The sequence below is a fragment of the Ursus maritimus genome, unplaced genomic scaffold (assembly GCF_017311325.1).
Source record: "Ursus maritimus isolate PB19 unplaced genomic scaffold, ASM1731132v1 scaffold_14, whole genome shotgun sequence".
NCBI classification, from domain to species: domain Eukaryota; kingdom Metazoa; phylum Chordata; class Mammalia; order Carnivora; family Ursidae; genus Ursus; species Ursus maritimus.
Genome location: NW_024423786.1, coordinates 36,540,863 through 36,561,000, shown reverse-complemented (window position 1 = coordinate 36,561,000; position 20,138 = coordinate 36,540,863). Strand labels below are relative to the sequence as shown.

The window sequence follows — 20,138 nt, the reverse complement described above, 5'->3', positions numbered from 1 at the left end:
GATTTTATTTATTTATTGGACAGAGAGAGACACAGCGAGAGAGGGAACACCAGCAGGGGGAGTGGGAGAGGGAGAAGCAGGCTTCCCGCTGAGCCTGACGTGGGGCTCAATCCTAGGATCCTGGGATCATGATCTGAGCCAAAGGCAGACGCTCAACGACTGAGCCACCCAGGTGCCCCAAGATAATGTGAAATTCTTCCCAAATATGCATAAACTCAAGCTAATCATGAGAAAAGCCCAAACCCAAATTGAGAAATATTCTACAGGATAACTGATATGTAAAATGCTCTTCAAAATGTCCAGGCCATGAAAGACTGAGAGGAACGAGGAACTATCAAACACTGGGGGAAACTACGCAGCCCAGACAAGTTAATGCAACAGAGCAAATCACAAACACTGAGAAATGAGGGGAGTCCTGGGAAGACAGTCAGGGAAGGAAAGTCCTACATCCTGTACAAAAATCGTTCCCCCTTCTCATTACTGCCCTGTTGTACTCCTGAAAGGTAATCACTACCCTGAATTATAACACTGTAAATATTGTCTGTGTGTTAACACTACATTAGTAGAATTATGCAGTATGAAGTTCTTCTGTGTGGGCTCTTCTCTAGCCCAGCATTGCTTATGGATTCATTCATGCTGCATTTAATAATTTCTTCTCGTTGCTGTATAGTAGTCCATTATACAAGTTATCCATTCTAATGCTACAGATAGTAGGCATTGTGAGAAGTCTGCAGCCTTGAAAGACTATAAATAATACCGCCATGACAGTACAAACATTTGTGTCTCTGGTGCATACACACGTGGACTGCTATAACAGAGCCAAACCACTTCCAAAGTGGCTATACCAGTTTACTCTCCCAGCAGTGTAGGAAAAATCCTTTTTAAAAATATTTTACTTATTTAAGTCATTTTGTTCCAACATACTAACCAACATTTGTGTATGTTCAGTCTTTTTCATTTTAACCATTCTGGAAGGTGTGCTATGAATCTCATTGTGACTTTCTTTTGCATTTTTTCATTATTAATGAAGATGAAAAGCTTTATTAGTCATTCAGATTTCTTCTTTTGGGAAATGGCTAAGTTTCTTGCCTATTTTTTTTCTTTGTCAATTCTGTATTTTGGATATCTGTTCTCTGTCCGTTACTTGTGTTACAAATATTTTCTCACTTTCTTGATGGTGTTGTTCGATGAACAGAAGTTCTTAATTTTAATGTACTCTGATTCATCGGTGTTTCTCCTTTAAAAGGTTAGTGCTTTTTCTGTATTTTTAAACAAATTTTCCCTATCCATAAAGTCATAAAGATAAAATACTATATTTTCTAGAAATCTTTCTTATTTAGAACTAATATCCACTTTGAATTAATCTCCACATATGACAGTAGGTAGGAGTCAGATTTTATTTGTCTGAAGGTACAGATACACAACTGACCTTTCCTCACCACTGGAAATTGCCACCTTTATTCTAAGTGTCCCTACAAAGTGGATCTGGTTCTGATGGTTTTTCCTTAGAGCAGTACTACACTGCCTTAATTAAGTTTCATATCCAGTGCAGCGAGTCTTCTTGTTGTCTTTAACTCTATCTGGTTAACCTCGCTCCTCTGTATTTCCACATAAACTTTAGAATCAGATTGTAGGGGCGCCTCAGTAGGTTAAGCGTCTGCCTTCGGCTCACGTCATGATCCCAGGGTCCTGAGGTCGAGCCCCATGTTCAGGCTCCTTGCTCAGCGGGGAATCTGCTTCTCCCTCTCCCTCTGCTCCCTCACCCCCACTCGTGCTCACACTCTCATGCTTGCTCTCTCTCTCTAACAAAAAAAATCTTTAAGAAAAAAAGAATCAGACTGTCAATTTCTACCTAAGTTTTTTTGGTATTTGACATGGGTTGCAGTAAATCTACAGGTCTCTTTGGGGAGAACTTACATCTTTACAACACTGAATCTACCATTACATAAACAAAGTATATTCCTTCATTTTAACATATCAATAACGGTTTGAAGTTACTTTACAAATTTTTGTTACATTTATTCCTGGCCATTTAATGTTTTTAGGCTATTGTAAATCACATCTTTCAGTTTCCACTTTTCTTTGTCACTAGTATACAGAAATATAATGGATATATAATGGATATGGATATATATTTGGGGGGGGCAGAGGGAGAGAATCTTAAGCGTCATGGGGCTCGATCTCACAACCCTGAGATCATGACCTGAGCTGAAATCAAGAGCTGGACACTCAACCAACTGAGCCACCCAGGTGTCCCTAGAAATACAATAGATTTTTTATGCTACCTTGTTTCAAATAATCTTGCTAAAGTTAGTCATTAATTTTATATCTGTAAATTATTTTATTCATCTGTAAATAATGACATTTTTTTCCCTTCTTCCTAATAATCCTTATACATTTTAATGGTTTTTCTTATCTTATCTAAAACAATATCAAACAGAAGTCATGTTAGACAAGTTGTATCTTGTTCCATATTTAAAAGGGTATCATCATACTACTATTAATAAAGTTTGCTGTAGATTTTTTATAGATATCCTCTAGCAAATTAAAGAAATTCCCATCTATAGTTTGCTAAGACTTTTTTGTATCATGAGTGGGTGTGGAATTTTACCAAATATTTTTCTCTATATAGTGTGTTGATAATGTTATTTTTCTCCTTTCTTCTACTACTGTGGTCAATTATACTCTTCAAATACGTTTTCCTCACTTTCTTTTCTCCGGAGATTCCAATTACACAACCATTAAGTTTTTTTTATACTGTCTGCAGCTGCTGGATGTTCTGCCCTGGTTTTTTTCCACCTTTTTTCTCTTCACATTTCAAGTCTGGGCAATTTATATTGACTTATCTTCAAGTATACTGACTTTTTCCTCATTTGTGTCAAGTCTCCAATAAGCCTGTCAAAGGCAATCGACATCTCTTATTACCATGTTTTTCATTTCTGTGATTTCCACTTGACTCTAATAGTGTCCATCTTTATGGAAATCCCCTTCTATTCACACATGTTGCCCACCTATCCTGCTGGAGACTTTAACCTATTACTCATAGTTATTTAAAACTGTCTGATCGTTCCAATATCTGGGCCTTCTGAGTCTGGTTCTGTTGAATGCTCTGTCTCTTGACAGTTTGCTAGTTTTCTCTTACTTCTTCATGTGTCCTATAATTTTTGGTTAAAAACCAGACATCCTGTATAGAATAATCAAGATTGAGGCAAATAACATTTATGCCTGGGAATGGGCATGTTTCTTTTTAGGCCTTAAATTTGAGGGAGAAGGTTAAGTCAACGTAGTTAGGAGTGGAACTGGGTTTGGGTTTAGTTGTTGTTTAGTTATTCACACTACACCACAAGCTCCAAGATACATTAGCGTTTTCTATTTAAGGTATAGGCTCATTTGCCAGAGGGCCTTTCCCCTCAATATTTGCTGCTCCACCCTCAGATTTAGGTCTTCTCTTTCTGACTGCATCTCAGAGACCACCTCTCTGCACACTCTTGTCTGCCTCCTACACACAGACCTTTGTTACCCAACATTTCCTAACTTGGTGGTTGAGGACAAGCAGGAAAGCACATTCTCTGAGATTCAGCCTCAGTCTCAGTCAGGCTCTGTGTCCTGAGTCTTAGAAGCAGGAATTTCTCAGTGATCTTACCCCTCACCCAACTGTAGGGGACCGCAATTGCTCTAGCTTGTATTCCTACCCCTCTCCCAGGGACAAAAGGCTTTTATTTCTTCTGTCTTATCTCCATCACCTGCATCCTGGGGTTAACAGGGTTTGCATCCTCTCCCCTAGCGGCTTAAAGCTTCTGTTCTAGAAGACCCAGATAAAGCTTAGTGCCATTCCCAAAGCTGGTGCTGTTTCCTCCACCAGACACGTACCATGAGGAAAACTGTTCTATTACCTTAGACTTGTCCTCCTTGCAAATGTGGTTTTACCTCGAATTTCTTTTTTAGCCCCATCTTCCCTCCCTCCTTTATTCCAAACTGGGTCCTATGAAACTCTTGCCAGAGGCTTAAACATCCATCTCCATTGTTCTGGAGATCTGAGTTCTACCAGATTCGCCTGTGATCAGCTATCCACCGGCATCCCGTCCCAGCATCTTCCTATACCAGTGCCTGATTTTCACTATATTTAGCAGCCCTTCATGGTATACTGATTCAAGCTTACAAACATTTTCTACATTTGATGATGAGAGAGTATACATCTATTTTTTCATTCTCTCCTGTTGCTTTGTCAAAGAGGAGAGGTGGAATCTGTCTCTTTAAAATGACATTTTTTTAGATCCAGAATTTTGTCAGAAAATCTGTCCTCCATTTTCATTTTAGTATAAATAAGCTTGTATAAACACATATCAGATTAGTAATAACATTAAAAACAAGAATTCAAAAATATTACATGATCACAAATAGACTTTCTATGTAAAAAAAATTGAAAACGATTATAAAAGATTAGTCAATATACTATAAAATGAAATCCTTACTTAAATGTATGTATCTCACCACTGCAATTTAAGAAAGACATAAATGAACCAAAAAAATAGAAAGGACAACAATCATGACTGAGTTTTTACGAAACAAACTGAAAATAGCAGGACTCCACAGCTTATAAAAACACTTTTAAGAACACGGTTCAACTTCACAAAATCAAACAATTCTGAGTGAGCATTTCTGCCTTCCCAAATCCTAGAACAAAGAACTATGCCTTGTTGAACACTACTATGGAGTGAACTGCGTCTCCCCAAAATGTATATGTTCAAATCCTAACTCCCAATGTGACTATTATTTGTGATTTGTTATTAATGGAGGCAGTAAAGGGGAAAGGAGGCCATAGGAGTGGAGCCCTGATCCAGTAAGATTAGTGTCCTTATAAGAAGAGACACAGGAGAGCCTGCTCTCTCACTCTCTGCCATGGGAGGACACAGTGAGGAGGCTGTCAGCAAACCAGGAAAAGAGTCCTCCCCAGAACCTAACCATGACGACATCCTGATCTCAGACTTCCAGTCTCCAGAACTGTGAGAAAATAAACTTCTGTTCTTTAAGCCACCCATTCTACAATATTGTGTTATGGCAGCCTGAACAGACTAAGACAAAGAGGAAATCAATAGAATCAATAATTCTGTGTTTTAAGAGGGAGTGTAAGTGAACAGGTTAAAAAATTAGGTCTGAATATAAATTATTAATAAAATTTGGAGTATTTTCCTACATTCTAAAGGCATCACACAAGACAAATATGTCAATGGATTAAGAATTAAACTGGGCTATAGGGCATAAAACTCTGCTGCACTGGCCACTAATCTGACCCACTGCATGACATTACTCATGTTTCTGCCCAACATGAGAGAAAGCAGTAATTTACTGAAATTACTCCCAATGTGCAAGCCAACGGTCATAAAACACAGTGCACGAAAATAAACCATTTTCTTCAATTAATGAGGGTTTTTTGACAAAAATAAAGGAATATTCATGACTAGTCAAAAAGATAAGTCCTGCATTGAGTGGCAGCAAATACACAAAACCAAAAAGGATTTTAAAATATGTCTAGGGGGCCTAACTGGCTCAGTCAGTACAGCATGTGACTCTCAACCTCAGGACTGTAAATTCAAGCCCCAAGCTGAGTGCAGAGATTACTTAAAAATAACACTGGAAAAAAATAAAACATGTCCAGTTTTCTTAATGAGGGTGGCAGGAGGAGGGAAAAAGGAAAAAGCACTCAAATCCTTCCAAGTGCCCCAACTTAAAATAACTCTAAACTCTCTAATGATGCTACGGTCAGTCAAAGGAGGAATGGGATATAGTTTGTAAAACAAATACAGTCACTGCTCACATGTTTAAAAGATCCGTAGGGAACTGCAGTGGACCCTGTCTCTTCTAGATAATCTTCCCAGCTTAATTCCACTTCTTCCACACCAGATCCAGCATCTGGAATTAAAATCAAAACAAAAGGAAACAGGTGAGCCCCAATTAAAGAAAACTCAAGGTATGAAAACATAAACTTAGTAACCCTTACACAATTTACTTCACAACAAGTTAATCAATTTTGCACACAAAATAATCACGTGTTCTTTTTAAATGGCAGGTTCCCTTTCTGCACTGATTATCAATGAATCCCAACAGCACAGGAGTGTGACATGCTGTCTCCTGCTGGAATCCGTCAGGACTCACTCAAATGCATCATATAAAGCTCGTGAGAGTGTAACTATTACAATCACTTTGGACTATCATTTAGCATCTAACGCCAACTACTTAAGATACCTAATAGGCATTTCAAACTTCAATTTTCAACCCGATTCTTCCTTGGTACTCTCCAACTCAGTACAAGACACCTCCAGTCTGTATTTTGGCCCAATCCAAAAATGTGGAGTTATCCTTGTTTTCTAACTTTTCTTCCACATCTTATATCAAAACCATCAAAAAATTCTGCAGGTACCGCCTTTAAAATATATCCCGAGTCTAACCACTTCCCATCATTTCGATTGCTTTCTCTCTAGCTCAAGACCTACCCACTATATCTTTCACCTTTTAATCCCAATTATAATAAAATCTAAACTCTTTGGGAGACTGCAAAGGCCCAACATGGCCTGACCTCTGGCTACCTTCCCTGCTACTTCATCCCAACCAGCCTCTTTTGCTCCCTGCACTCAAGTGACCCTGGGATTCTTACTATTCTCTAATCGTGTTCTTTCCTCAAAGCCTCCTCGGCATTTATTTCCTCAGCTCAAAGACTCATTCCCCAGTGTCATTCCCAGCTTCATTTCATTCAAGCCTCTCCTCAAACGTCCTCTCTCCAGAAAGGCCTTCCATCAGTACTTATCTAAAGCAGAAACCCCAGACTTCGCTTTCATTATCTTAAAGGCATTCATTTCTACTTGACAGTATGCCATACATCTTTTTATCCTCCCCATTAGAAAGAAAATAAACTCTGTCAAGACAGGACTTCGTTTTGGTCACTCCTGTATCTCTGTCACAGCAGACTCAATAAATTTTTGTTGAGTGGGCAAAGATTCAAATATTCCAGAATCCAATAATCCCAATTTTCATAAACTCTCTAAGAGCAGGGTTTTGTTTCCTGATGTATCCCCATTGCCCAAAACGATGCCTGGCACTAGCAAGTTCACAATAAACAGTTGCTGAAGGAGTACATCCTAGGGGAGCCTATGCTTCAGACAAACACAAGGAGGCAAGTACAAGGATGCTCACCACAGCACTGCTTGGAATAGCACCAGGCAAAAGCAATCAGTAGGAGAAGAGATAAATTACGGCAATTCTACAATGGAGTAATACTATATAGCAGAGAAATGAATGAACTAGTATCGACATAGATAAATCTCAAAAAAAAAAACCCCACATCGAATAAAAACAGCAGGTGCAGAATGAAAAGCACAAGATACAGTTTAGACTTCAAAGGAAACTTTGCAGTATCATGTTTATAAATGCATGCGTATTAATAAGAGTGTAAGAACAAAGGTGGCAAACATATACATCGACTTCAACAGTGCTACCTTGGAGACTAGAGGAGAAAACAGGATCAGAAGGGAAGTACAAAAGAGGCTTAAACTCTATTAGGTTTTATCTCTTTCCCCAAGAAAAGGGAAACAACATATGAAAACATGTTCAACAACATAAAGGAAATGCAAATTGAAACCACAACGAGACACATCTCACACCCACTAGAATGACCATTATCCAAAAAAGCAGAAAACAAGTGTTGACAAGAATGTGAAAAATTGGAATCTTTGTGCACTGCTGGTCTGGGAATGGAAAATGGTGCAGCCACTGTGGAAAACTACATGGTGGTTTCCCAAACAATTAAAAATACAACCACCCTATGATCCAGCAATTCCCCTTCTGGGTACCTCCCCAAAGAACTGAAAGCAGGGACTCAGATATTTGTCCACAAAGGTTCGTAGCAATAACAGTCATAAGAGAGAGAGCCAAAAGGTGGAAACAACCCACATGTTCGTAAACAGATAAACAAGAGGTGGTCCATACATACAGTGGAGTATTGTTCAGCCTTAAAAAAGAAGGAAATCTTCGCACATCTGACAACACGGGTGAACCTAAGGACACGATGCCAAGTGAGCCGCCTGCAAAAGGACAGACGCTATGAGTCCGCTCACACCAAGAGCTAAAGCAGTCAAACCCAGAGAGATGGGAAGAGAGTGGTGGCTGCGGAGGACTGGCGAGAAAGGGAGATGGGGACTTGTCATTGTGCGGTAGGTACAGAGTTTGAGTTTGGGAAGATGAAAAAGTGCTGGAGCGCGCTGTGGTGACGGCTGTGCAACGTGAGCGTACTTCACGCTCCTGAACCGTATACGCCTCAAAGGGATTAAAATGGCAAACTCTGTGTTAAGGATATTTGACAGGAATGAGAACATGGGAACAAATACTGGACAATTATAACATTAATTCTTCACAGCAGGTTCCATGGGTGTTTGCTATATTGTTTTCCATTCATTTTTATCCATGTGTGTTTGTTGTGTTGTTTTCCATTTGCTTTTACTTGTTTGAAATTTTTCACCAGAAATGTAACAAGCCAACAAAGACTACACTGGGAGCATCCTGGAAGCACAGGTCAGTAGAAAGTCAATTTCCATTACTAAACCATAATAAGGCCGAACACTCACGGTCTTTAGCCAGGAACCTTCTCCCACAAACAGCATGCTAATTTACAAATAAAAAATAAACAACAACATTAAAAATAATGATTTAAAGAACTAAAACCTCTCATAAATTAAAAACTACTATCAAGCCAAGAAGAAAAAAAAACTAATAATCTGATAGAAAAATGAGCAAAATACATGAAAAGAGAATTTATCAAAAAGAAATGCAAATGGTCCTTAAACATAGGGAAAGATGTGCAAATTTACTCATTTTAAAAGAAGTGTAAATTAAAACTACGCTGAGGTATCAGATTGGGAAAAAAATTCCAAAATTTGACAACTTACTCTACGGTAAGGATGTGCTTAAGCAGGAAAAGCACAATGACACAACCCTGGTGAAAGAGAACTTGGCAACAGCTAGCAAAATACATATGTATTTACCTTTGGATCCAGCAATCCCACTTCTAGGAATCTATCCCAAAGATAAGCTGGCAAAAATACAAAAAGACATATGTACAAAGCTATTCATTGCAGCACTACTGTAATACCAAAACTGGAAACAACCCAAATGTCCATCAGTAAGGAACTGGCTGAATAAAATATATATGCATCTATATAGCTGTAAAAAGGAGAGAAAGATGACTACATACTGATGTGGGATAATCTTCAGTATCTAAGAGATACGACTACGAATATATATATGTATATGCTCACACACATACTTGTTTGTAATTTTTAAATGAACAAGAGAAGAGTAAGATAATAAGAACCAGCTGTATATATAGGGAAAAACAAAAAAGATGAATAGTACCAGATTGGAAATGGGAATGTTGTTACATAATTTTGAATTTATCACTATGTAGATACTTTAATACAATTTGAGAAACATATTTAAATCAAAGGGAAAAAATTCCAACTGAAAATGAACTGAAACAAATATGCCTAACTGTTGGTGACATAACCATAAGGAAAACAGGATTACTTCATGTCATATTAAGATATAATACCTGACTGCAAACCCCAGTGGAATATATTTAAAGACAAAAACCATAAAGAAATTTTAAAACTGACACTGTTATCTTATTAATACTTGGAATGTTGGTACTGTTGAAAAATTATAGAAACATTACAGGGTAAAAATAAGTGATGATATTAACATCATTATGAAACAACACAATTCCGAAAGAAAAGAGACACGAGCATAAAATCAAAGAAGTAAAAGCCCTGCAATTTTAAATTAAAACTGTGAACATAAAATGAAGCCATCTGAATCTCTTCTCTTCAAAAGACATGTAGTTTCTAGCTATGTCTTCAGATAAGGTCTACAAGAAATGACAACCTGTATCAATGAGCACCCCAGCACCCAGAATGCAGTCTCTAAATATTATATCCATGGTCAAAAAAAAAAAAAAATTACACAGTTTCCCCAAGAAACAGTAGAACGTAAGTTTGAGGCAGAAAATGTGCGAGAGGTACCTGGGAATCTTACTATACTAGAAAGCAAGGACTAGAATTATCAAAGATACATGACATCACACCAAAAGAATACGGGAACCAATCTAAAAGAACGCTCATTGCTCTAGAATAAGGCAGTTTGATCATCAAATGAAGGATGACAGCAATGGAATCAAACTCATCACATACGTGTGTGTACGTGTGTGTTTGTGCATACACATGCATGCAACTTTAAACCCATGAATTAATAACATTTAAAACAAAACACTGATCAACTTCTTAAATGGCAGAGTAAGTACCTTAGTGAACCCACTCTCCCAGAAAAATAGCAAAAACACTGGCTAAAAATGATGAAAATCAACTATTTCAAAGTTGTGAATTTAGCTGAAGGCACACAACAAACTGAAAAGTTAACTATTCAAGACAAGCTACTGGACCTGGTTAGAAGAGCAGGGTTGAGGCTCAAGTTGGGGCTATTCCCATTCTCTTCCCTCTTTGGCTCAAAATAGAAATTTTTGGAATTGAAAATATTATAACCATGAGAAAACTCCATAGTAAGCCCCTTAGCAGAATAAGAAGGATAGAGGGAAGAATGACTAAAATTACAGACAGAGCAAAAGAAAACACCCAATCTAAACAACAGAAAGAAAACATTGAAAAAAATGCAGAGTGTGGAACAGCAATAAAAGATCTAACACCAGGACCTGCAGAGTCCCAGAAAAAGAGAAAGAGAACAGGGCTGAAAAAGTATTTGAAGAAATAATGGCTGACAATTTTCCAATTTTGGCAAAAGACATAAGATTCAAGAAACTAAGAAAACCTGAAACAAGATAAACCCAAGGAAACACATGCAAAGATACACCAAGAGTCAAAATCTTGAAAGCAGCCAAGAGAAACAATACCTCTCTTAAGGTGAATGGAGGAGAGGGGATTCCAATGTGAACAGATTTCTCATCGGAAACCATGGAGGCCAGAACGCACGGTATTTTTCAAGAGATGAAAGAAAATAATTTTTTACCCAGAATTCCATTTCCAGCAAAAATATCCTTCAATAATGAATAGGGAAATCAAGGCACTGTCATAGGAAGGTAAAATATTTTATCACTAGCAGATCAACCCTTAAAAAAAAAAAAAAGGCTAAAAAAATTCTGTAAACAGAAATGGAATGACAGAAGAAGGAATCTTAGAAAATCAGGAAGGAATAAGGGACAATTTCAAGAGTAAGAATAATGGAAAGTATAATATATTTTCCCCCTCCTTCTGACTTTAAATTATGTTTGACCGTTTGAGGCAAAATTTTAACAGTGTCTGATGTGGTTCTCAAAGTCTGTAGAGGAAATATTTAAGACAATTATAAAGGTAAAGAGATATAAAAGTAGGTAAAGTTTCCAAACTTGGCTCAAATAACAGAACAATGACACCGGGAAAGTATGTTCTGTATAGATAGTGTTATACCTAGGGCATCCACTAAACAGCCATACAAAGCACACAGATCAAATCAAAACTGAAAAACAGTGACAATACCAAATGGCAGAGGGGTGTGAAGCAACCAGATCTCTCATCCATTGCTGGTAAGAATGTACAGCCCCTCTGGAAAGTAGTTTGGCTGTTTCTTTATCAAACACAGGATCCAGCAATTGTGCTCCTAGGCATCTACCCCAGAAAAATGAAATCTTCAGGTACACGACTGCTCACAGCAACTTTACTTGTAATAGCTAAAAACCGGAAGCAACCACAATGTGCTACAGCAGATAAACAGTTAACCAAGCTGTAGTACACCCATGGAACAGTACTGGGCAATGAAAGGGAACTGATACACACACGAATTTGGATAGCTCTCAAGGGCATTATCTTGAGTGAAAAAAGCAAATCTCAAAAACTCACCTACTATGTATGTGATTCTATTAATGTAACATTCCTGAAATGACACAGAGATGGAGAATAGACAGTTGCCTGGGGTGAGAGAAGATTGGGGGGAGGGGCGGGTAGATGACGGGGGTAGTAGAGAAAAGCTCTTTGTGGTAATGGACCAGTTCTGTATCTTGACAAAAGTGAGGGTTAAGGGAAGCTACATGCGATAAAACGACAGAGAACTACATATACTTTATACATAGGTCAATTCCCTGGCTTTTATACTGTACTATATTACAGGAGATGTAACCGATGGTAGAAACTGGGTGAAGGGTACACAGGACCTGTCAGTACCATCTTTGCAACTTCTCATGAATCTATAATTATTTCAAAATAATTCAAAAGGAACTATCAAAATTAAAATTTTTAAAGACATCTGTTCATCAAAGTTACTTGCTTTTTCAGCAAACATTCTAAGTACCCCCTAGTGCCAGGTTCTCTGCCAGGGAAAGAACTGACATCTTTAAAGAGCTTCCCATTCGATGGTAGAAAGACCAGTCAGACAACACAGATACATAGGAGAATTCTGCACTATGAAAAATGAATTCTGCTCAGCAAAACCAATACCTGCATCAAGCTGCTGCTCCCCGTTCATTTCCACAGAGCATGGGCTGTCTCCTCCCCACACAAAGGACAGGCCTTATGCTTCTGCTACGATCTGAAGATTACTTGCAGGTCTCAAGCATCTGCTCAGTGGGCATCCAAGGGTCCAAATGAAAGTGCTGGAAAATCAAAAAGAACACATAAACAGCCTGAAGCCCAAGTGTGTTAACTCATTCATAAGACCTGGCACTCCAGTGAGTTGGGAGGGCACATGAGACAGACACACACTGGCAGAACAGAGGGGATTAGAGAAAAAATGGATACCTTTCCTAATTTTGGAGACTGTGTACGTAAATGCGAGTGTGAGAGTGTGTGTGTGTGTGTGTATGTATGCAGAGACAGCACTATTAAGATCCTGATATCTAAAAATCATAACTAACATGTATATGAATCACTCTTTAACCTTAGATGTAATATTTAGCACCATGACTCCTACCCACAAAAACTCTTAATTCCTAATGAACTCCTGAAGGAAAAAGGGAGCTTTCAATACTCTGTCTTATCCAATGAATAAGATTAAGGATATAGGGGCGCCTGGGTGGCACCGTGGTTAAGCGTCTGCCTTCGGCTCAGGGCGTGATCCCGGCGTTATGGGATCGAGCCCCACATCAGGCTCTTCTGCTATGAGCCTGCTTCTTCCTCTCCCACTCCCCCTGCTTGTGTTCCCTCTCTTGCTGGCTGTCTCTGTCTCTGTCGAATAAATAAACAAAATCTTTAAAAAAAAAAAAAAAAGATTAAGGATATATTACTTTATCTAGTTTTTCACTCCATTTATCTAGAATATTATGTAGAACCCAAAAGTTTATAGCTACACTTATAAAGCGAACATCTCCAAAATAAGCTCTGAACCCATTTATTTTTTAAAAACAGCTTTATTATAATTCACATACCAAAACTTCCCATTTTAAAAAGTATATATTTTATAGTTTTGAGTAAATTTACAGAGTTGTGTAACCGCCACTACATGCAGTTTTAGAGTATTTCCATTACCCTGAAAAATACTTCATTCCCACCTGCAGTTCCTCCCCACCCTGCCCAGGCACAGAACAGGTACGTGACCTTCCCAGGGCTCCACAGCGAGGAGGTACGAGAACCAGGTTTCAAACCAAGCGAGATGTCTATATTCCCTGTCCTGAAGCGCTGTATTTTACTGCCTCTCAATGGGAAGCAACTGGGGGTTTCTTTAAGCATAGAAAGGAAATGATCAAATCTGTGTTTTAAAAAAGATCACTCTGGACCCAAATAGAGAAACCATAGGGAATGACAGCAAAGAAAATATGCAAGCATAAAACTTCTACATGGCAAAAGACACCATAAATACAATTCAAAGGTAAGACAGTATATCTTAAAAGTTCTCATCACAAGAAAACAGATTTATTTTTTGTAACTATGTATGGTAATAGATATTAACTAGACTGACTTTGATGACCATTTTGTAATGTATACAAACATTGAATCATTATGTTCTACCCCTGAAACTAACAGAATATTATTTGTCAATCATACTTCACTAAAAATAAATAAATAAATAAGACAATGGAGATGGGTGAAAATATTAGCAACATATAATGGGTTCATTTCCATATACAAGCTCCTGTAATTCAACAACAACGACAAAGAAAAATGGGCAAAATATGTAACTGATCCACATTAAAAAATCAGAGTTAAAGCTCATAAAAATGTGTTCAATCTCATTAGGAATGAGGAAAATAATTTTTAATTATATACGACTTTTTGACCTTTCAGATTGGTAAGATTTTTAAAACTAAAAAGTCCAGTGTTGGCAAGGAAGACAGATGAACTTCAGAGTAGATTGGTACCACCTTTTTGGAGAAGAAGTTAATGAAAAATAATTTAACTTATAAAGATTTAAAAGACAAACTCTTTGAGCAGTAATGCTGGTATTAAGAATCTTTCATACAAAACACATGTGTGGGAGGCTTCATAACCAGGGATGCTTGCTGCAGTATTATCTTTAATAGTGAGAAATCAGAGACCAACCTATATGTCTACCAAATGGGAATGGGATGGCCACATACATTATGATACACCTATACTAGGAAACACTCTACAATCATCAGAAGAATTTAGGTAGATTCATAAAAGCACATGGGAATGTTGTCTATACCGCTGAGTGGAAAAAGCAAATGAAGGACATTATTTATATTAACTTTTAAAAATCCCATGTCCACTGTTTGACTACATTTGTGACTTTTTAAAAAAGATTTTATTTATTTGAGAGAGAGTGCAGGGGGAGGGGCAGAGGGAGAGACAGAGGGACAAACAGACTCCCAGCTGAGTGCAGAGCCTGACGTGGGGCTTGGTCCCAGGACCCCGAGATCAAGACCTGAGCCGAAGTCAGACGCCCAACTGACTGAGCCACCCAGGCGCTCCTACATTTGTGACTTTTAACAAATGACTTAACTCATTTGTGCCAATGGCATCACATTTGTAAAAGAGAGATAACCGTACTGTACCTACTTCAGAGGACTGCTATGAAGATAAGTAAGACAATCCGTGAACAGCACTCGGCACAGAGCTGGCTGCGTGATAAATGCTGAGTTAATGTCTACTCTATTCAATGTTGACTGATTCACGTTCCTCCGGCACTGAGTGCATCATCTCTACAGAGAACATCCTGCCACTCCATCATGGGTTTGCTGTAGCAAAGCCAAGGCTACATAAACATCTGCTGGTTCACTAGGCTTTGAACATGTCATCCACTGCTTATGTTCATAAACCCTTGGAATATGCCACTGTATTTTGTGCAGACAGCCACCTAGTGCAAACTGAGAATACACACACACACATACACACACACACACACACATATATCATATATATAAAATAAGTGAAGCTTCAAAGCCAAGGACAAGAGAGAGTTGGGAAAACCACAAGTCTTATGAAGCTGAAAGTTAAGGCTGTGATTTTTTTTTTTTAAAGATTTTATTTACTTATTTGTCAGAGAGAGAGAGAGAGAGAGAGCGCGTGCACAGGTAGGGGGAGAAGCAGGCAGTGGGAGAAGCAGACTCCCTGCTGAGCAAGGAGCCCAAAGCGGGATTTGATCCCAGGACTCTGGGATCATGACCTGAGCAGAAGGCAGATGCTTAACTGACTGCGCCACTCAGATGCTCCTATTTTTTCAATCTTACAGCATCACTAAGATTTTAACCAATGAGCAATCCGTTCATCATCTTAACAGGATTATGAGAAATGAACTAATGAAGACTTCTGCTGTGGAACATCTGTTAGATCTCTTTATTGCTAGCATGCTCTCTTTCTAGGCAATGAGGGGGAAAAAACCAGTAAAATATCCAGGAGCTTAGAATATGGAAATTCATTTTTCATTTATTTCCTTTTATTTCATTTATTTCCTATTCATATTAAATTGTTTTACTTTCATTTTATCATTGATTTTGGTATTATAATTCCTTTAGTGGTGACCAGGACACATTAGAGTTATTCATTTAAATAAGTTCTCATGAACTAACTGATCTGAACCTTGCTCATCTTATTTAGAATATTTCAGTGAAATAAACAGTGCCTAGATGCTTACAAAGGGCTCTAAGAAGACATACTGAAGCCCGCATGAGCCATACTAAAAGCTAAGTGTACAAATAAGCTTTGAGTTCAAACACACCCCCCCACACACACACACAAAACGAAAATGAAAATGAAACCCAGACAGAATAAAATGAAACTGAATTCACTGTTTCATTTTTGGAGATGCATCAGTGTAAGACCATGGAATACTTTCCTTTTAACAGCTCTTTTAAAAGACCTGAAAGCCATATGAACAACAACCTGCCTTCATCTTGTTTTGGCTTACACATGCAGTCCACACCCTAAGCCTCTACTAGCCCGCTTCATGTTAATGCACTTTGTTTTGAAGGCTAAGACTAAACACTGAGTAAGAGCATTTATTATGTGATAAAGTTACAATAATGCAAGAGAGATTTCTGTTGGAGAGATCCTCAGCCAAAATCATTTAACAGATCCAACATAAATAACTTTTAAAGCACTTAGGAAGAAGGAAAGAAACTCAGTTGTGGATCTAGAGGTATGTATCCAGTCCGCATAGTAGTTGCAAGAAAATATTTTAATTCAGTAAGTATTTACCAGGTAGTTAAAAGGAAAGTTCCCACTGAAATGTTTAAATTTTCACTCCTATCCCTCACCTTAACAGATGGAAGTCCAGTAATAATTTGAAGTATGCTGTTAAATATGGTAAATGCAAGCAATTCAGCAAATTCGATGCTCCATTTTGGGCATATCTGTAAAGTAAATGCCCTTGACAGCAAATGCCTGTGGCACAGTCACTGTATTTTTTCATTCCCCAACAGATGCAGATTCCTACTGGCTTTTCACTCTCTACAACAGTCAATCATTACTGACCTTGTACACATCCCATCTGATAGGCTATCTAAATTAAATGTTTTGCTTCCATCTGTCAAATGTCAATGTAATTTGATTATTAGGGATAGACATCTTCCATTGTTTCATTAAGTTGTTTATTGCTGTTGTTTTTAACCCACTGCTCCCATGTCTAACTAGGGAAATTTAAAAAATAAATTAAGTCTAATAAAGTCAATCTTAGCCACTCACAACATCTAAATTAAATCTGACCCTAACTCAACTTTTCCATGATTATGTAAACCCAACACAAGGCACATATATCTCAGTTGAACAAATCAGTACTAATGAATTTATAAAACCAATAAAACTTTTAAACAAAATCCAGAACTTAAGAATACCCTAAAATTTTTTAAAGGTGTTCAACATCACCAACTGTCAGGAAAATGCAAATCAAAACCGCGATGAGATATCGCCTCACACCTGTGAGAATGCTGTTATCAGAAAGACAAGATAGCAAACGTTGGCAAGGACATGGGAAAAGGGAAGCCCACGTGCACTGTTGGTGGGTATGGGAATTGGTTGCAGCCACTGTGGAAAACAGTTAGGGGGTTCCTTGGAAAATTAAAAATACAAAAAAACATATGATCCAGCAATATCCCTTCTGGGTATTTATTCAAAGGAAGCAAAAACATGAACTCAAAAAGCTATCTACACTCCCCTATTCACTGCAGCATTATGTACAAGAGCTAAGACATGGAAGCAACTTAAGTGTTCACTGATGGATGAACGGATAAAAAAATGTGGTATACACACACATATACACAATGGAATATTCTTCAGAGTATAAAAATATTTAGAAATCTTCAGAAATAAAAAAGAAGAAAATCCTGCCATTTGCAACAACACGGATGGACCTTGAGAGCAGTACACTAAGTGAAATAAGTTAAACAGAGAAAAACAAATGCTGTATGATCTCACACATGGAATAATAATAAAAAAAAAAAAAAAAAAAAAAAACCACCCCAAACTCATAGATACAGAGAACAGATTGGTGCTTGCCAGGGGCGAGGGGTGGGCAAGACGGGTGAGGGTGGTCAAAAGGTACCAATTTCAGTTATAAAATAAATGCGTCCTGAAGATGTAAAGTGCAGCATGATGACTATAGTTAACAACACTGTATCACATATTTGAAAGTTGCTAAGAGAGTAAATCTTCAAGGTTCTCATCATAAGAAAAAAAGTTTTTGTAACTATATGTGGGATGAATGTTACCAAAACTTACTGTGGTCATTATTTTGCAATATATTTATATATTAAATCATTATGTTGTACACCTTGGATTAATACAATGTTCTATTTATATCTCAATTTAAGAAGCTAAATGAGGCAGGATTTTAAAAGGGTTGTTTTGAACTAACAAGAGAAATTTTTAAGTAAAATATGGCATAAGCATACAATGTAATACTACACAGCCATTAAAAACTGTGTTAGAGAAATGTTTTTCTTTCTAATCAAAATCCCAAGAAGGTATTTTATTTTAAAATGCTAATTTAAGGAGTGCCTGGGTGGCTCAGTCAGTTAAGCATCCAACTTTTGGTTTCGGCTCAGGTCATGATCTCAGGGTTATGGGATCCAGCCCTGTGCCAGGCTCCACACTCAGTGGGGAGTCTGCTTGAGATTCCCTCTCTCTCTCTCCCCCTCTGCCCCTCCCCACTAGCTGGCTCTCTCTCTCCAAAAGAAATAAATAAATCTTAAAAAATATATGAAATAAAATAAAAAGCTAATTTAAAAATGCACCTAAAAGAGAAAATGTACAACCCAGCCACATTTTTGTAAAAGATGATAATGAGGCTAGTTTCTTCTACCAAAATATTAAGATAGTATGGTACTAGTGCAAGAAAAGACAAATACGTCAATAAAGTAGAATGAGGCTGAGAAACAGATGCATTCATATGAGGATACAGTAGGTGATAAAATGGCATCCAATATCAATTGTGAAAGGACAAACACACAAAGAGTGTTGAAGAACTGGCTATCCATTCTAAGAGGAAAAACACTGGATCTTTACTTCAACGCTGCCACATAAATAAATTCCAGGTGAATCAAAAGAGCAAACCATGAAAAACAAGACTCTAAACAAATTAAAATAAAACATAAGGGAACATAGTTTTATTTTATTTTATTTATTTATTTTTTTTAAAGATTTTATTTATTTATTCGATAGAGATAGAGACAGCCAGCGAGAGAGGGAACACAAGCAGGGGGAGTGGGAGAGGAAGAAGCAGGCTCATAGCGGAGGAGCCTGATGTGGGGCTCGATCCCATAACGCCGGGATCACGCCCTGAGCCGAAGGCAGACACTTGACGACTGCGTCACCGAGGCACCCCAGGAATATGGTTTTAAACCCTGGGACAGCACAGACATCTCTAAGTAAGGAGGCCATAAAATGGAACATTTAAAAACATTTAAAACCTCTGATTAGCAGAAAGACACCATAAACAACTTTAAAAACCAAGCCACAGACTAGAAGAAAATAAAGGATTAATAGTCATAATCACAGAAAGCACCAACAAATCACAGAAATAAATCACAGAAAGCATCAATAAAGAAAAAAGGCCAAACCTAATGGAGAAAAAAGTCAGGTATGAACAGGAATTTTAGAGAAGAAATGCAAATAATAAGCATATGAAAATATGTTCAATGTCAAGGGCTAAAATGAGTTATTTCTCACTCAGACCGGCAAAAATAAAAGATTAGGAACATCCAATACAGGTGAAAATATAGAGAGAAATGGATGCTGTCATTACTAGTTGAAGAGCACAAATGGCTACAACCCTTTTAGAGAGAAATTTTGTTCCACCAAAAATTTTAACTTGCATTCTCTACAACCACACAATTCCACTTCCAATCTGTACTTCAGAAAAATACCCAAAGAAAATAAAGAAATACGCAGCATAACATTTTCAAGGAAAGAGATGAAACTGTTGTCTCTTCCAGGGCATACATGGAGAAACACCCCCATGTGTATAATGCAAGGGCCTCTGTGTGCTTGAACACTGTCCACACTAAGGGAGAAATGAAGATCTAACATCCGTCTGTAGATCGGGGCACCTCCTATCATGAGGGTTAAAAAGAATGGGATGGCTTCATAGGGACAGAGCTTGGGCTGGGGGTGGATAGCTGCACAGGGACAGAGCTTATGCTGGGGGTGCTCCACAGTTGG

General features: G+C 37.9%; 1 protein-coding gene across 6 annotated transcripts in view; it reads right to left on the bottom strand.

Annotated features, from left to right (window-relative positions):
* Positions 1 to 20,138, bottom strand: part of SFMBT1 (Scm like with four mbt domains 1) — a 121,821-nt gene that overhangs the window by 40,719 nt on the left and 60,964 nt on the right. For all 6 annotated transcript variants that reach the window (XM_040628691.1, XM_040628692.1, XM_040628693.1 and 3 more), the window contains 2 exons: positions 12,525 to 12,679; positions 5,816 to 5,910 (listed from right to left, as the gene is read on the bottom strand). In XM_040628691.1, coding sequence (XP_040484625.1) covers positions 5,816 to 5,910; positions 12,525 to 12,552 — 123 coding nt within the window. In that variant the 5' untranslated portion in view covers positions 12,553 to 12,679. The remainder of the gene's footprint in view (positions 1 to 5,815; positions 5,911 to 12,524; positions 12,680 to 20,138) is intronic.